The 16,223-nt window shown below is 40.0% G+C and overlaps 1 protein-coding gene across 3 annotated transcripts in view; it reads right to left on the bottom strand.

Annotated features, from left to right (window-relative positions):
* slc7a11 (solute carrier family 7 member 11) overlaps positions 1 to 16,223 on the bottom strand; it is a 58,954-nt gene that overhangs the window by 26,362 nt on the left and 16,369 nt on the right. For all 3 annotated transcript variants that reach the window (XM_077578879.1, XM_077578880.1, XM_077578881.1), the window contains exons 4-8: positions 7,041 to 7,166; positions 5,282 to 5,381; positions 4,310 to 4,354; positions 4,018 to 4,141; positions 2,112 to 2,215 (exon numbers count right to left, since the gene is read on the bottom strand). In XM_077578879.1, the coding sequence (XP_077435005.1) occupies positions 2,112 to 2,215; positions 4,018 to 4,141; positions 4,310 to 4,354; positions 5,282 to 5,381; positions 7,041 to 7,166 (499 nt within the window). The remainder of the gene's footprint in view (positions 1 to 2,111; positions 2,216 to 4,017; positions 4,142 to 4,309; positions 4,355 to 5,281; positions 5,382 to 7,040; positions 7,167 to 16,223) is intronic.

The raw sequence follows: 16,223 nt of genomic DNA, 5'->3' as shown, positions 1-16,223 counted from the left end.
AGCACACTGTCATTACCAGAATCTAAATTAAAATAATGTAACTGATCTCTTCATAATTCCCCTGCAATCCTGTGGAACTCCTCCTTGATGACTGACAGGTTTATGTCCGGGGAATACCACAAAGGTGGGTAATAGTTTTTTCAGGGCAAGCCACACTTTTCTGACTGCCCTTGCTTACATGCTCGACATCTCCGATATTATATTTAAAAAAAACTGCCATTTGCAAAAATAAAGCGCAGTGCAACACAATATTTGCTGTGAATTTGAGCGCATTACTACGGCTGGTAATGTTGCAAATGTAAGGACAGATGAAGTTGTGTATGTAATGTGATGGACTGTGATGTGAAACTGTACCGTTCAAAAAGATAACTGTCCGGAAATGTCAGCATATCTATGCGCTGTCTGATAACAATCTTGCAACAAATATTTAATTCCCTGCGCAATAAAGCGGCACCTTCATCAATAGGGTCGTTGTCAAAAGGACATGCCATGTTAATGACAAAAGGAATTTACGCTATAGACTATAGGCGTATTAACGCAAAAAGTCGCTGCAGCGGACTGAATGAATGAGTAAATGAAATGTCATGTGTGGTTGAAAGTAGGCGCGTACAGGGAAAAACTAGAGGTTCATTGTGAAAAACCTGCTAACGACCAGGTTGAACTCATGGACACTGTTACTACGGTAACTGACCGAAAGCTAAAATAACCCTTTTTTATGATACAGGCTAGAGTTACCTATTTTTCTCTGGTTTCAGTTACCTCTATTTCTGAAACGGAAGACGCAGATTTTCCCACAATTCAGGATTTCTTGACTACAGGTTCTCACTAAACCTGCTTTGTGAAATACACCCCAGGTGTCTTTGTAAAATGTCTACGACATGCTTTGGTCAAAATACACCAAGGATCAAGGTTTACAGCACACTTTCACCTTGCTTCCCCCTTTTTAAAAAGGCCAGTGCTGTTTGTGGCCTTGGGAGGCTCCTGTCATGTAAATTAGCCATTGTGTGTTACAATGACAGAACAGCTCAGCTAACTTTCTCATTTAAGTACATTTCGACCCTTTATTTATTTTATGTTTTTTATTTAGTGTTCCTTGTGCATCATGTTAACCCATTCTGAACTATGTACAGCAGTGGTGTCCAAACTCAGTCCTCGAGGGCCAGAGTCCTGCCGGTTTTGGATGTTTCTCTTCTCATCAGCAAGCTCTGCATAAGCCTGATAATGATGCTGTTCATTGGAACAGGTGCGTTCGAGGACCGATTTTGGACACCACTGATGTACAGTGTTTTAGCCAGTAGAGGGTAGTGGGGGACGGCAAACGAAATCCAGTGATTACTATTCGTTGACGTGGGAAGGGAGTGTCCACGACGGCTGGTGAAAAGGGTAGAAGGGTGCGGCTTCCTAATCCCATCAACGAACAATGACGAATAGTAATCGCTAGACATCGGCCACCCGCCATCCATTACACCAACCCCCAACAGCCACCCCACACCCATTCCTTCGCCATCAATGAATCTGCGCATTTCAAATAATTTAAGTACTGTTCGATTCAACTTCTGGAAATTCGAATTTGAATTGCAATTCCGCTCTCTAAACAAATTAATAATTGAATAGGAATTTAGGGATCATTCTCATTTCAATTCTGAATTCTGTCCATCAGTGGCCCGGGGGCCATTTGCAGGATGATATTTTGCAGCCTTCTACTTGACATCAAAGTTTAATGTTATTGTTGCCTCCACATTTTTTGCGGTGTTGTTACCCTGTTTACATGCGTCTAGCATGACTGACCCGGAGTTTGACCCCCATTTGAATATTAAGTAGGTGTGGTGACATGTATAGTGTGGCACGCTTTTTATGGACAAGTCAAGATATGAAGAGCCTTCTGGAACATAACTCATTCTAAGAGTGGTGGCATCTGAAAATTAAGCAATGTCAGGTGTCCACAAAGTACTTTTCATCAAAGATAGTTTGTTCTCATTGCTTAAAGTTCTGAAACTACACACATTTTACATCACAGAAATTGCATTTTACAGAGTTTTGTAAACTTTTTCTATCAATTGGTCGCATACCACAGAAAGCAACAATACTGGCCAAATAAGAGGAAAGTGTACCTTGACAAGGCCAAGAGGCAACCATTCATGGCGCTGTAGCATGACATGGCAACAAATACTGGTACTGCTAATGAAAAATCCCCCATCAACTTCTTTGCAAATGTCTGTAAATAAAAAAATTATGTTGAAACAGAAAACTTAATTGGCGCACTGTACAGTAATGTGTTGTGTGACAAGTCAAAGCATGATTTGCAGTTTATGCAAAAAAAATTTAATGAACTGAATAATACTGTGAGAGTGATAGATGGAAACTACAAAGTAAAATTACATGGTTTGACATACTTAACTCTACTTTATTTATAGACCACTTCAACTAACCATTGCTGCATAAGTGCTGCACTGTACATGGAGTAAAACTTTGTCATACAATAAAGACCGTTAATAAATTAATAACATAAGAACAGCTACCCATGGTGCACAGTCTGAAAAGGCAACGTGGGTCCCCCTTCCCATGGGCTCACCACCTATGAGAGGGGCCACAGGCGGGGGCCTTGGCGGACCGATTCCTGGCTAAAGAAGCTAGCTCTTAGGACATGGAATGTCACCTCTCTGGAGGGGAAGAAGCCTGAGCTGGTGTGTGAGGCAGAGAAATTACGACTAGACATGGTCGGACTCGCCTCCACACACAGTTTGGACCAGTCTTCTCGAGAGGGGTTGGACTCTTTTTCACTCTGGAGTTGCCCCTGGTGAGAGGCGTAAAGCAAGTGTGGCCCCCTGGCTTGGCGCCAGTACGTTGGGGTTCAACCAGCTAAACGAGAAGGTAGCCTTCCTCCGCCTTCAGGTGGCGGTACAGGTCCTGACTGTTGTTTGTGCCTATGCACCGAACAGCAGCTCAGATTACCCACTCTTTTTGGAGTCCTTGGAGGTGTGCTGCAGAGTGCTCCCCCTGGGGAATCCCTTGTTCTGCTGGGGGACTTCAAGGGTCGTGAGGGGCGTGATTGGGAGGAACGGCCCTTCGATCATAACCCAAGGAGTGTTTTGTTATTGGACTTCTGTGCTCGTCACAGATTATCCATAATGAATAACATGTTCAAATATGAGGGTATCCATATGTGCCTTGGCACCAGGACAGGGGAGTCAGAGTGAAAGCTGTTGCCCCCGCAACCCGGTGTCAGTAAGGTGGGGGCTTTAGGACCCAGATGCGGGAAGGCAAGGCAAGGAGGCAGAGGTGCAGTCCAAAAAGACGTTTTAATATCTAATCAAAAAAAAACTAACTTCAAAATACAAAATAAACTGAACTAACAAAACATGAAGCTAAACATGACAAAACAACTAAGGCGAGACTAACAACATGACATGGATCCTGATCAGGCGAAGAGGTCAGCGTGACGTGGCGAAAGACTTACGACAGTTGCAACAGCAAAAATGAACCGACACAGACAGGGGGGAGACAACCGACTAAATACACCAACACTAATGACATGACAAGACACACCTGGCTGAGGGCACTGATTGGATGACACATGAGGGTAATGGGGAAAGGTGGACACAATCAGGGTTGACACAGACACCACACGAGGAAGGGCAAGTGACCAGAAACGAGAGGAGTCAGACTTTTCACAATAAAACAGGAAATGACAAGACAAGGGGAAATCACAAGGAAAACATGACAGGGAGTAAACAAGACTGAAAATAAACATGACACCCGGCCAGGGATAAGCGGCAGATAATGGATGGACAGATGGAAAAACAGCTATTTAATGTTAGTATAGCTCCAGATGTAGTTTATGTGGAATTATTTTGCTAACATGAGATGTGATGTGAATTTTTAACAATTTATCAGTAAACAAAGCATCTACTGTATTTTTACTAACACAATTGTTTTCAGGAGGTGGGCACTACAAAGTATCTATGAAATGAAGTGCAATTGTACAAAATGGATTTTAGTTTGTATTTTAATGTTTACCACAGCAACTGCTTCTGAGACCAAGATCTCCTCAACCGACATCACGGTGTAGTAGGCCACATTAATCAGCGCATAGCACGTTGTCACAATTGCCATTGAAATACAGATAGCCAAGGGCACTGTCCTGGAACATAAGAAGTGCATAAAAACAGTATAACATATAGTTTATTCTCTTGAATCCAACAGAAATTCAAGTTTCAGTTTGTGCCCTTAGGTCATTGATTTGCGGCGACCCAGTCCGGGCTCCCTAGTGCACATTTATATACATTTAAAAAATGATAAGTAAACTTACCTCTCAGGATTATCTATTTCCTCTGTAACGAAATTTAGATAGAACCTGGAAAACACATGACTTGCATGATTAACAACGTGTGCTATATGGCATACTAAGTACAATTGTTACAAATTCAAAATACAGACTCAGATTTGTCATTCATTCATTCAGGGGGTGGCGCAGGGACAAGTTGAGTCTGGAAAACGGGTACAACCTGAGCTAAACTCCGCAATGTATGAGTTAAGGACCCAAATCATCCACGATAGAGTGTATCCGCAATAAGTAAACCGCGATGGAGCGAGGGACCACTGTATTGTGTTAGTGATTAGATAGTACTGGGGAAATATGTCATAGGTTGCATGTGCCTGTGTGGGGTGGAGTGGGGAACACTCGAATTAGCCACCCACGAGTCACGACACTTTCTAAATTAAGCCGGTTTCCTCTTTATTTATTTATTTAAACTTAACATGGTACATGTTTCATTTTCCTTTATTTTGTTTAAAAACTAAATAGAATGTGTTAAATGACAAAATATATATTGCCCAAAATATTTCAAATAAGCGCATTTTAAAGCTGTAATTTTAATACTATGATATTTTTACTTATATTGGACCATGCCTATTTGTAAAGTTTCCCGGTGTGTCTGTGAAAGTGGCACCTTGCTCTGCCATGCACGCGCATTTAGACCAAGCATGCTACTTGGTGGCAAACCAGAAGAGCTGCTGACTAAAATATTTTTGCCATCCAGCATAATAAACATAATTTGGATATACATGTGGCTCTTATAATGAAAATGCTTGTAAAGCAATGTAAAATGTCAGGATACGTATCGCCTTAAAGACCATGTATTGGAATACATATGTATCGTATCTTGAGCCCTGTATCGTGATATGCATCGTATCGTGAGGTTGTTGGCAATACCCAGCCCTTTAATATATATATATATATATACATATATATACATTCACCACTGTTGGTACTCATACCTACCATCCAGAGTATGCATACATCCCAGAGTAGAGGGCCAAAGGTAAAGTTGACAGCTTCATGTTGTTTAGCTGAAAGGCATTTTCAAAGTTGTGTGTCTCCCCTATGCACACAGACACACACACACACACACGCACACACAAAGACAAGAAAAGACAGCCTAAAACATACTGTTGTGAATGTAATTATCTCCTTTGCATTGGTGACATTGTTGCATCGTGTAAGAGAAAGCTATCCAATTTACGGTGTTCTTGGGCCTCCATCCCCTGCGGGAAACAATTTCATACTTTGAATATATCTAACTAAGCACAGAGCAGCATCCATGTCGCCACGCAATTCTACTCAAGGGTCTACAGACAATTGCTTTGACCTCCTCATGCTTGGTTAGAGAGCCAACATTTAACCATCAACTGCATTGGACCTTATATACGTAAAAAAAGTGTGTGCTTATCCAAATCATGTTTAATCAATGATCAGTGGATATGGTATGTATTTGAGCTCATATTTGAGCTTTAAGGCAATGTCTGCAAATATTAATGCATACATAATCTCTTAATTTATTTTATATACTGTATATACATTTGCTGTTACTATACTATTTTTCGCATTGCCATTATGGGTTGATGTGTATAGAATTGTGAAGAAAACAATGAATTTAATCCAGTTTGGAATAAGGCTTGGAGATACAAAAATGTGGACTAATTGAACCCATGTGAATATTTTACCTAGATGCACTGTTGGCATGAATGTTTGGCATGATGTTTTTTTTTCAGTAGCATTCTAACTTGCTTGGTGATCGCTTTTCCCAAATTGCTTATTTATTTATTCTAGGGGTGTCAAAATTAGTGCATTAATTGAGTTAATTTAAAGTTCCTGTAACGACACCATTTTTTTAAACGCGCGATCAATGCCCACCACTTGGAAAGCCTTTACTGGAATTCCAGTCGCAACACAGCAGACACATCCACGTCAAAATTGAATAATAATGCATATATTAGTGGACACTAGGGTCAAATTGTACTTAACAAATTTAAAAATGTGCAGAATTTCACAAATTACTTAATGTTAAATATTAGATAGCTCTTAATATGAAAAGAAAAATGCACTGAGCTGTCACAAATGTCTTACAATTGCAGTTATGCCATCTAGGGGCAGAAAAATTACCTCAACACAAATCAATATGACACTCATTTTTTACAGTACAGTACATCTTTTTAATTTTAACCAAATTGTGTATTAATTATTATCAAATTACTGTATAAGTGACTAAAAGGTCGAGCCATATTTCAATTTGTTCAATTTTTTCCCACTTTTATGCTAACGAGTATGAAAACTTATTGTACATTTTATTGTGCATTTATAAGATATAACATTTGTGATTAATTAAGTTAACTATTGAAGTCATGTGATTAATTACGTAAATTAAATTATTGTCTTCCAGACAACAAAATGTGCATAAAAAAATTAATTTTCCATAGTTTTGATGAATTTATTAGAACTTAGACAAAAATATTTTATTGTACATTTTATTGTACATTTAGAACAGATATAACATTTGTGATTAATGAGTTATGATTAAAAAATGTAACCGCCTGACACGCCTAATTTATTCATTTATGTATTTATTTTGCTGTTCAGTCTGGCTTTTATCAGTACTTTCTCATTACTAACTGTGAATCTAGTGGTATTAATAGAAATAATTAAAACTAGATGTTAGATGTTAGTTATAAAAGTTGTCAGGATAAAGTAAAACTTGTCCTACCTTTGAAGAACTGGTATACTCCAGGAACAATGATGGTGCTGATGGCCACTAGCTTGCAGAAGGTGAAGAAGATTTGGATCCGCGCTGTCCATGTGACACTCATACTATTCGTGTACATTACTGCAGCTATGGTGATAGAGAGAGTTATGTAACACCCAAAGTAGCAGTAGATAGCACATTTTCCGAATTAACATTAGATGAGGAAACTTTAATTCATTGTCCTTATTACATTGATGAATGTTTTTGGTGTGTTCCTGGACATTAAGTTTGATTGGCATTGATCTTGGCAGTTTCATGGATAAAACTTCAGGGAAATTAACATACAATATTTAAATATATTCAAATATTTGAAATATGTAAAGTAAAAATAAAAATAAAATTAAAAAAAACACTGGAAATCACTTGCTGCTCTTTATCTGTGGCCCGTTTCACATTTTAAGTCAAAGCTTGCTATTTCCTGACCCAGCTTCTTAGGTAGTGTCCAGAGCCATATCAGAGGCAAGGTGGTGTCTGTGTAAAAAGGCATAATGGAAAGCCCGAATTGCCGGCTAAAGTTTTACACCCAAAGACTAATTTCTCCCACCCATCTGTGTTAAAAGCAGTGGTGTAGTGGTCCCTGGAGAAATGGGTATACTCTCAATTTTCACAACTTTTTTTTCCCCCAGTAGTCCAGAAAAATGTCCTCTTTTAGAAATTGTAACATATAAGAATTAAATATCCGTCATTTGTATTTGCTCACAATAATAAAATTATCATGACTTAATGAGAATAGTGTGGTAAGTTACACAATCATACTGCAATAATGTAAAATGCATTTATCATGAGGCAAACATATAGTATATGTAATAAAACAAATAACAATATTTAGTGAACAATGAACAATAATAGGGAATAGACTTCAGTATTGTTTTGTGCTGAATCTTAAACTATTTGTCCCCATTCTTGTGTTTTAATTTACATGTACTTAAAAATCAATTACCAGCCTAGCTACTATAAGGGCAAATCAGTTCACCTGAGCAAAATTTCTGGGTCACCATTGTGGCTCGAGGGAGCATTTGAAGGATTGTTTTCCTCGACATGACCCAACTCTGCCTCTGATCGGCTCATCAGTTGTTATGTCAAAAGTTAGCCAATCTAATTAGTGTAGGCACTAGGCAGGGGGTACCAGCCAATTGGAGGCAGAAGAGGGTAGGCCATGGCTGAACGGTGTGCATCAAGGGGGGGATTTAGAAGTGGGTATACTCCGTATACCCACGTATAACCTGGTCTACACCACTGGTTGAAAGGATTCTCCGACACCAGAAACTGACATACAGCTCTGCAAACCCGAAGCTGCTTCTGACGTCATTACAAATCTAAGGCTGGATTTACTTTGCATGTGTGACAAAATTATGTTTTGTCTTAAGTGACACAATTTGGATATGTGCAATGGCAACATAAAGTCCTTGTTTTGTACTTTCTGCCAATGTGACTGCAGCGTAAACATACTGATCGGACATTCCCTACCCCGTCAATGTGAGCTTGTTGTCATCAAATTACACCACTCGGTGATGCACGCCTGTGTCAACTCAAACAAAGTTAAATCTAAACTGCAGCGAAGGTTGTAGCGATTATTTGGGTTGCCGTAATGGCTTGAGAAATTTAGACAGCAGTGAGGGGAGTTGTAATTTCCTCAGAACTTCTGGGGCAACACGCTGACTTTGCTTGTTTGCAGGAGCAAAATAAACGATAAAAATCCTATTATCAAGTATTCATAATCTGAAGTTACTACTTTAGTTAATCATGGAGTTATTTGCTTTCATAAGAGAATTACTAATCCACTCAGTAAACACAAGTGATTCAGCAGAAATTGAATTTCTAGACAACAAATGTATTTAGTAAACACACATATATCAGTTACAGCCTAAGCTATTAATGAAATGGGATAAAAATGTGAATCAAAGATAAAAAGAAAACTTGCAACCTAACTAACTAAGATAAAAAAAAAAGGTAGGTGGGGGATAAAGATGGAAGCGTTTGACCTGTCAATTCTTTTATGTTTGAATAAAAGCGTTGCACCAGTAGTATATGGTCAGATTGCAATGACAGCGCACTCACGGACTGGTTCAGTCGCACGGGAGTGGTTCAGTCGCACGGGAGAGAGAGAGGGACTCGATCCTCGATTGAATGCTGGAATGCTGCACCAGGTCTCCGGTTAGTGGCGAGGTGCACGCACGGCATGGAGGCCGCGGCCGGTCCTTGGCTGGCGCATGTCCAGCTAGAATGCTGCCCGGGAGTCTCTGGCTGCTGGTCGGTGATGCACAAGCGGCGTAGAGGTCACGTCCTTGTGTGGGTGCAGCGGGGCGCCTCGGGCTCACGGCTGGACAGACACACGCGCCTTGGGGATGCGCAGGGTGGTTGCGAGTCCTCGCTTAATGCGTGCTTTGGGCGCGCGTGGTGGCTCAAGTCCAAGGCTCAAAGGAAGAAGCCGCGTGGTCACCCTCAGCGACCACGTTTCTCGTGATGATCTGGAAAAGTTCATGGGGCCAGACGTGAGATGAAGAGCAGGCGGGGGTTTGCGCAGGAGGAGAAGAGAGAGTTCCTGGGGCCAGACGTGAGACGAAGAGAGGAGGGAAGAGTTGCAGGAAAGAGATAGTCCTTGAGCAGTTCATAGGGTGAAGGAGAGGGGAAGAGAAAGAAGTTCCTTCGCGCGCTGGCTTTTAAACTGTGTCCCAGGGGGCCGGGCCGTAGTATATGATAATTTTTTATCAGAATTGACAAGCCAGATGCTTCATTTATCATTCTGAACACATTTCAAACATTACCGCGATCATAAAGTTATTGAATCCGCTAAGGTTACTAATTAGCTAAACTGAGGTGGCTACAGAAATTATTCACATCATTCTTTTGAGATAGACATACAGGTTGTGTACAAAGATAAACAACAGGAGTCACTTGATGTCAATCCAGTACATAGAGTCCGTGTATGTCCCAAATTATGTTGACTTCAAATTAATTAGGAGCGGCAGGATTCTTGAGGATAACCGATAGTGACCGCTGGAGGGCACTGTTGTACACTGTATAACTTCCAAGGGGAATTGTTTCCAAAAAAAAACTAGCTAGTTCCTGTGGATAGACCAGACCATAAAAGATGGTCTAGGGACTGATAAGCAGTGTTATCTCTAGTTTGCTTGCTTCAGGTTTTCACGGTCTGTAGGAGTTGTGTTATGGGTTTCCTGGGGGTTGTAAAAACGAAATCCAGTCCCTCCTGGAGGGAAACTCAAATAACCCTTTTGAACTTGAAGGAATATTAAATTACTATATTAAGTGTAATCTTTGCGTGTCCAAATAATTGTATTCAGGATCTGATGAAGAAGTTTTCTTGCAAGAATTTATTTAGAGGCCTCTAAAGACACAGTCAGGACATCACATCAGAATGCAACGTGATGATCCCAAGTGTGTGACAATTTACAGAACATCGACTCATTTATACTCAGCAGATAAAAGGTTCCTCCTCCCGGCTCTTGATTGAACAAAGGGCAGACATGTCATCTCCTAGATTGAACAAAGGTGTAAGGTTGATGGTAAACAGACATCTTTATACAGTTCCCCTTCTTGATTGGGGGAACAGAAGTAATCAAAATCTGACCCCAGACCTTCAGTCCCTAAGTGTCAAGAAACTCTGACAACATCATGCACATTGCCCCTCCAACAGCATTTGAGGGTACAAAGATCAAATAAAGTTCACAAAATCACCATCCCACTGTATTCTTTTAAACACTCATGATTATATCACATTGATATGCCTATAAGTAAATTCAAAAACAGTAAAACATCAAATTGAAAATGTTAAATGTCTTCAAACTGAAAACACAGAGTTAAGAGACACACACACATTCCCCAGGGGGAAATGTTTAAAAAGGCAAATAAAATGGAAACATTTTGGGTGACGGGCAATATTCATTACAGCGTCAATAATTTAATATGTTCCAAATATGGTTGATACATTACCAGTGCTTTGAGAAATTATTAAGGCCAATCAATAAATAAATGGCATCCAGTCAGAATCTTCAAGGCCTTCTCTGCTGGCCCAAACACTACCCGAAGCACTGACTTAATGCATTTTTCCATCCTCTTATTGGTTGATGGGAGCTAAACCATGTGATTCACAATTACGTGCAGATGACTATGCAGGACAGATGTTGCATATTATTAAAAGTTCGGTTTCAAGGCAAACTTTTCAAGAAAAACTGGACATCCTGAGTCTAAATTGGACAACACTATTGTTAGCTGTCTTATTTCAATCTTTGGAATGATTTATTTTCCCCTCCCAGCAGCAACAACAAGCTAGCGATGAATAGCCAACACGACAGATAATAAGCATCTCTGGTCATTATGATGAATTTCACTTAAAGTTTTTATGTTTTTGTCGTTGTTGTTTTATTATATATATATTGATTGCGAACTACTATGCTATAGTATAGAGGTTTGAAGTTGACATAAAGAAAGATAAAGGTCTAACTGTTTCTTGCTTTAGCAATAACGGTATTCAATTCTAAGACTTCCTAATTCCTCAATCTCTGTAATGAAAACATGTTTTTGTACATTGTTTTACAACATGATAGTGATGGTATTAACTCTTTGACTGCCAGACGTTTTCAGAAAAGGGATGATGTGTGTGCCAGCCGATTTAAGCATTTTGACTGATCTTTCAAGGTCGACAGAAAATTTTGTGTTTGGACTATGGAAACACAAATACTACCAAATGAAAGATTGGACTCTCATCTTTCATCAGAAAAAAAAGTTTGTTTCTACCTTATTCCGTTTTTCAGTAATCAACAATAGAAAATGGTTAGTTTCACCCAAATGCTCTGTTTTTAAACAAAATACGGAGAAATCAAGCTTTTTGTGAAACGATATTATTTCATGCACTCTAGTGAATTTGACACCTTTTTTTCCATGAATGATGCCACAAACACCTAAACAGTGCTTTACTTCTGTAAAACACTACCACCAACAATGAAAAAGTGTTTTTTGATAGCAAAATAGGTTTATTTACATTCAACAGTGTAACAATTTGACAAAACAATTTGGCAAACTATTTACAAATGTGTGCAACCGTGGTACTATTTACAATTGTGTGGATGTTTCAATTACAGTTTTTCTTTTTGTGTAACACTCCCCTGCGTGCAATGGGACGCAGCAGGATTTGCACAACAGATTAGTTTCACTGCGATTGCTCCTTCGCGTGCAGATGCTACACTTTCTTGCCGGCCTTTTTTCCGGGGAATAGCAAGTATATACTGCAGTGTGTGTTTGGCCATGTTGCCATCAAGTCTACTCTCAGGATCATGATACGGTGACGTTGCGGTGGTATTACGTCTGGCTTCCTCATGTCCTTCAGTTCCAATACCGGGTGGTAAGAGATGTTCTGATCCATCTTATCGACTCCATTCATGGTGGCATCGTAGTCCAGAACCAGTGTCTTCTCCGTGATCAGACTGTACCCACTTCTCCGATGAATATGCATTGGACTCGGAGTACGTCCGATTGAACGTCCGCCTGTGCAGAAGTGCTCGGTTGTGCTCCGCGTTTTCCGGCGTTAGCATCGCTAGCCGGTGAGGCTTTATGACGTGATCATCGCCGCCGCGTCAACGCTTCCAACTTCGGCGTCAACCTCGGAGTCATCATCATCATCATCGTCGTCATCAATGTGCTCTTTAGCATTGGTCGAGGTTTTCCTCTTTGAAAAAAATGCTCAAGCGTGAGCTGCTTGCAACCGGTCGCCTTTTTCACTTCCTCAGCCATTCTCCCCTCAACACTCTAGCTCCGCCTCACGTCTTCTACTGACGCCTACCCAATCTTGTCCAAAGAGAGTCATCGCTGCCATCTAGTGCCCAAAAATAGGCATTATACTAACTAGATCTGCTTGATACTTTCAGCACAGCTGGCCAAGGCTTTCCTCCACCCGTTTCCAAAAAAAAACCCAAAAAAACATAGTGAACGTCTTTTAACGTCTTTGGCAGTCCTCCGTAGGATTTTACTAAACGTTATTTAACGTTTTTGGCAGTCAAAGAGTTAAGAGTTGGATTTGATCAGTGGTCGCCAACATTTTTGCTGCTACAGAGTGCATGCTAGTATATACGTTACGTGAACTGGCAACCATACAGTGTACATACATAAAGTAGAGATGTTCGTTTTCTTTAAAAAAAAAAACAATTTCCTTCTGTGAAAGTAAAATTGGAGAATAAGACATCAGTTCCTAAAGGCACTTTACTAGCATTTTCTTTGTTACAGTTTGGCACTTTAATTTTATTATTATTTTTTTATTTATTTTTTACATGCCTGTCATGTACATTCAAGTTGAGGTGCTGTTACTTGAAATATTTGTATTTATTACTTCCAGTTGCACTACTCCAAGTCCAAAAAAATTTAATTTCATTTTTTACTTGAACGTTCAGTTGCTTCTGTTTAAGAGTTAATTTTAAAAAATAAAAAAGGGACAAACTTGATTTGTTTGTTCATTCGTCATTACAGTATTTTTTTAAATGTATATCAGAAATATCGGGACATCCCTACTTGGAAGCTCATTTTAATTTTTCATGTTGACTCAACTTGTTTTCTTTTTGTAACGTTGAACGAGGTGTGGTTGGCCGCACTGCTCATTCTGCGACCGTGTGACATTTAAAGAAAATAAAAGACAAGCTGTGTCGAGAACCCCCACGTTGGCGTGGATGTCAGTTCCTGCTTCGTTTATTCTCTCAACTGCACTGAACTGAAACACTACCAGGCCTTCCACATCCACACTCGTTTGCAGGGCCATTTTGTAATCTAATTAATATCAAGAACAGCACAGATAGCATATTTGCCTTGAGAATGCTGATCGATAAGTACAGGGAAGGTCAGACAGAGCTGCAATGAGTCTTTCTGGGTTAAAAAAAAAAGCATATTACAGGCTGCGAAGGGCGGTGCTGTTGTAAGCTACTGTATGAAGACATTTAGAGTGTAGGAAGAGTATGTTAGGATGAGGTACAGTATGTTGCTGGAATGAGAGAAGGCGTCAAAGTGCAGGTAGAACTGTATGAAGGATTAGCTCAGAGCCCATTCTTGTTTACTTTGGTAATGACATCTTAGACAGGATCAGGTCAGGAGTGTCCATGGACATTTGCAGATTACATTGTGATCGATGTTGAGAGTAGGAAGCAGGCAAAAGAGAACCTAAAAAGATGGAAATATGCACTGAAACTATGGGGAATGAAGGTCAGCTACAAAACCAGAGTACGTGTGAGTGAAACGGAGGCCAGTGACATGGAGTAGAAATGGAGAAGGTTCAGGAATTCAAGTACTTGGGATCAACTGTTCAGAGCAATGTGGAGTGTAGAAGAGACATAAAGAAGAGAGTGCAGGCAAGTTGGGCGGATGGAGGAAAGTGTCATGGGTGATCTGGGATAGAAGAGCACTAGCTTAAGTGAAAGGAAAGAAGTATAGAATGGCAGAACAGCCATGTTGTATGGTCATGGAGACAGTACCAATAACCAGAAGACAAGAGACAAAGCATGCAGTTCCAGTGGAACCTCCAAAGTGGACCACCATCCATCTGGTGATGCTGGTCAACTTCTAATTTTAAGGTTCACGCAGACGACGAGCACGTCACCTGTGTTGGAAAGGGAGCGAGCGAGCGGAGAGACGGAGATTCTGAAGCTTGGACGCATGCGCGAGATGCTGTGACTATCGCGAGACCTACAGCGAGACCGGGAAACCCCAACATGGCGGCGCCCTGCTGCTAAGATAGAATTAGCTCTATTATACTAAACGAATCCAAATTTAACCATCATATATCTTGCCTTTCTTTTTTTCACCTCTCTTTTTCATCCGACAGATTTGGAATACCACCCAACGTGGAGGACCTCGAACGCTTCATCGACGCATATTTTTACAGCTGCGCGATGGAGAATCCTTCCGTCGAGAAAACCTTCGAAAAAGAGGAAAAATTATTCAGCGACGGACACGGAGAACCTAGCCACTACGGAGGTTTCGGTCAGTATGCTGGAGTCCATAAATAAAAAATTTGAGGTCCTCTCCCTAATCAGCGAGGACATCAAAGAATTAAAGGTAAGTATGGAATTCTTCAGCCAACAAGTAAGTGATCTCCAACGAGACAATGCCGAGTTACACTCTACCTTCATGACTGTTTCAGCCGAGTTAGAAACCGTTAAAAAGGAAAATAAAACGCTAAAGGAAACTGTTCTGGATATTCAATCCCGTAGCATGCGGGAGAATTTAATATTCTCAGGAATATCCGAGAATACCTCTGACAATCCAGAGGTTGAGATAAAAAAAATTATGACGACGTCGTTAAAAATTCCTCAGGAGTCGGTAAATAACATCTGTTTTCACCGGGTACATCGGCTTGGAGCCCCTAGGGGCAACAGACCCCGTCCTATTATCGCCAAGTTTGAGCATTTTAAAAAAAAATTTGTTAAAAGTAAAGGACGGGAGCTTAAAGGGACCTCATTTGGAATGAACGACCAATTCCCGAGAGAGATTAATGAGCGGCGAAAGGTACTGTTTCCTATAATGAAACAAAATAGGCAGGAGGGTAAACGGACTGCGATGGTCGTCGATAAACTATACATCGATGGCCAACTATTCCGGAACCCCAACTCCACTCCCTGGCTGTTCTAAATGGCATTGGTGGAACTAAACTTTGTTTGATTATTAGATGTATACATATATTGTATATGTGGTTATAAAACCTTAAATATGAATACTCATTATGTTTAGGCGATATTATAAATATATTATTAAATACATAACTATATCTAAAGTATATTTAAACAAAAAATCTCGCTTAGGTTACCAGTTATTGGTGTATTTTTATGTTTAATCCCCCGTTAACTTCCTTTACTTTTACCTTCCTACCTGTTTTTTCACTGTTATACTGTATTTACTTACTCGTCACCTCATATTTTACACAAATTACATAAACCACCTAACCACTTTGATTCTATCCTATAACATACTAATATTGACAAATGGCCTATGCAGATACAGTATATACACAGGACTGAGTCTATATTGTTTGTATGCATAAATTAGTTCTAGTTTCCTGGAATGTTTGTGGCGCTCGCTCAGAAGCAAAAAGAATAAAAACTTTAGACCATCTCTTAAAATTAAAAGCAGATATTTGCCTCCTACAAGAAA

The sequence above is a fragment of the Vanacampus margaritifer genome, chromosome 10, assembly GCF_051991255.1.
Source record: "Vanacampus margaritifer isolate UIUO_Vmar chromosome 10, RoL_Vmar_1.0, whole genome shotgun sequence".
In the NCBI taxonomy this organism is placed as follows: domain Eukaryota; kingdom Metazoa; phylum Chordata; class Actinopteri; order Syngnathiformes; family Syngnathidae; genus Vanacampus; species Vanacampus margaritifer.
The sequence above is the reverse complement of the archived record's forward strand: the minus strand, read 5'-3'. Positions and strand labels throughout refer to the sequence as shown.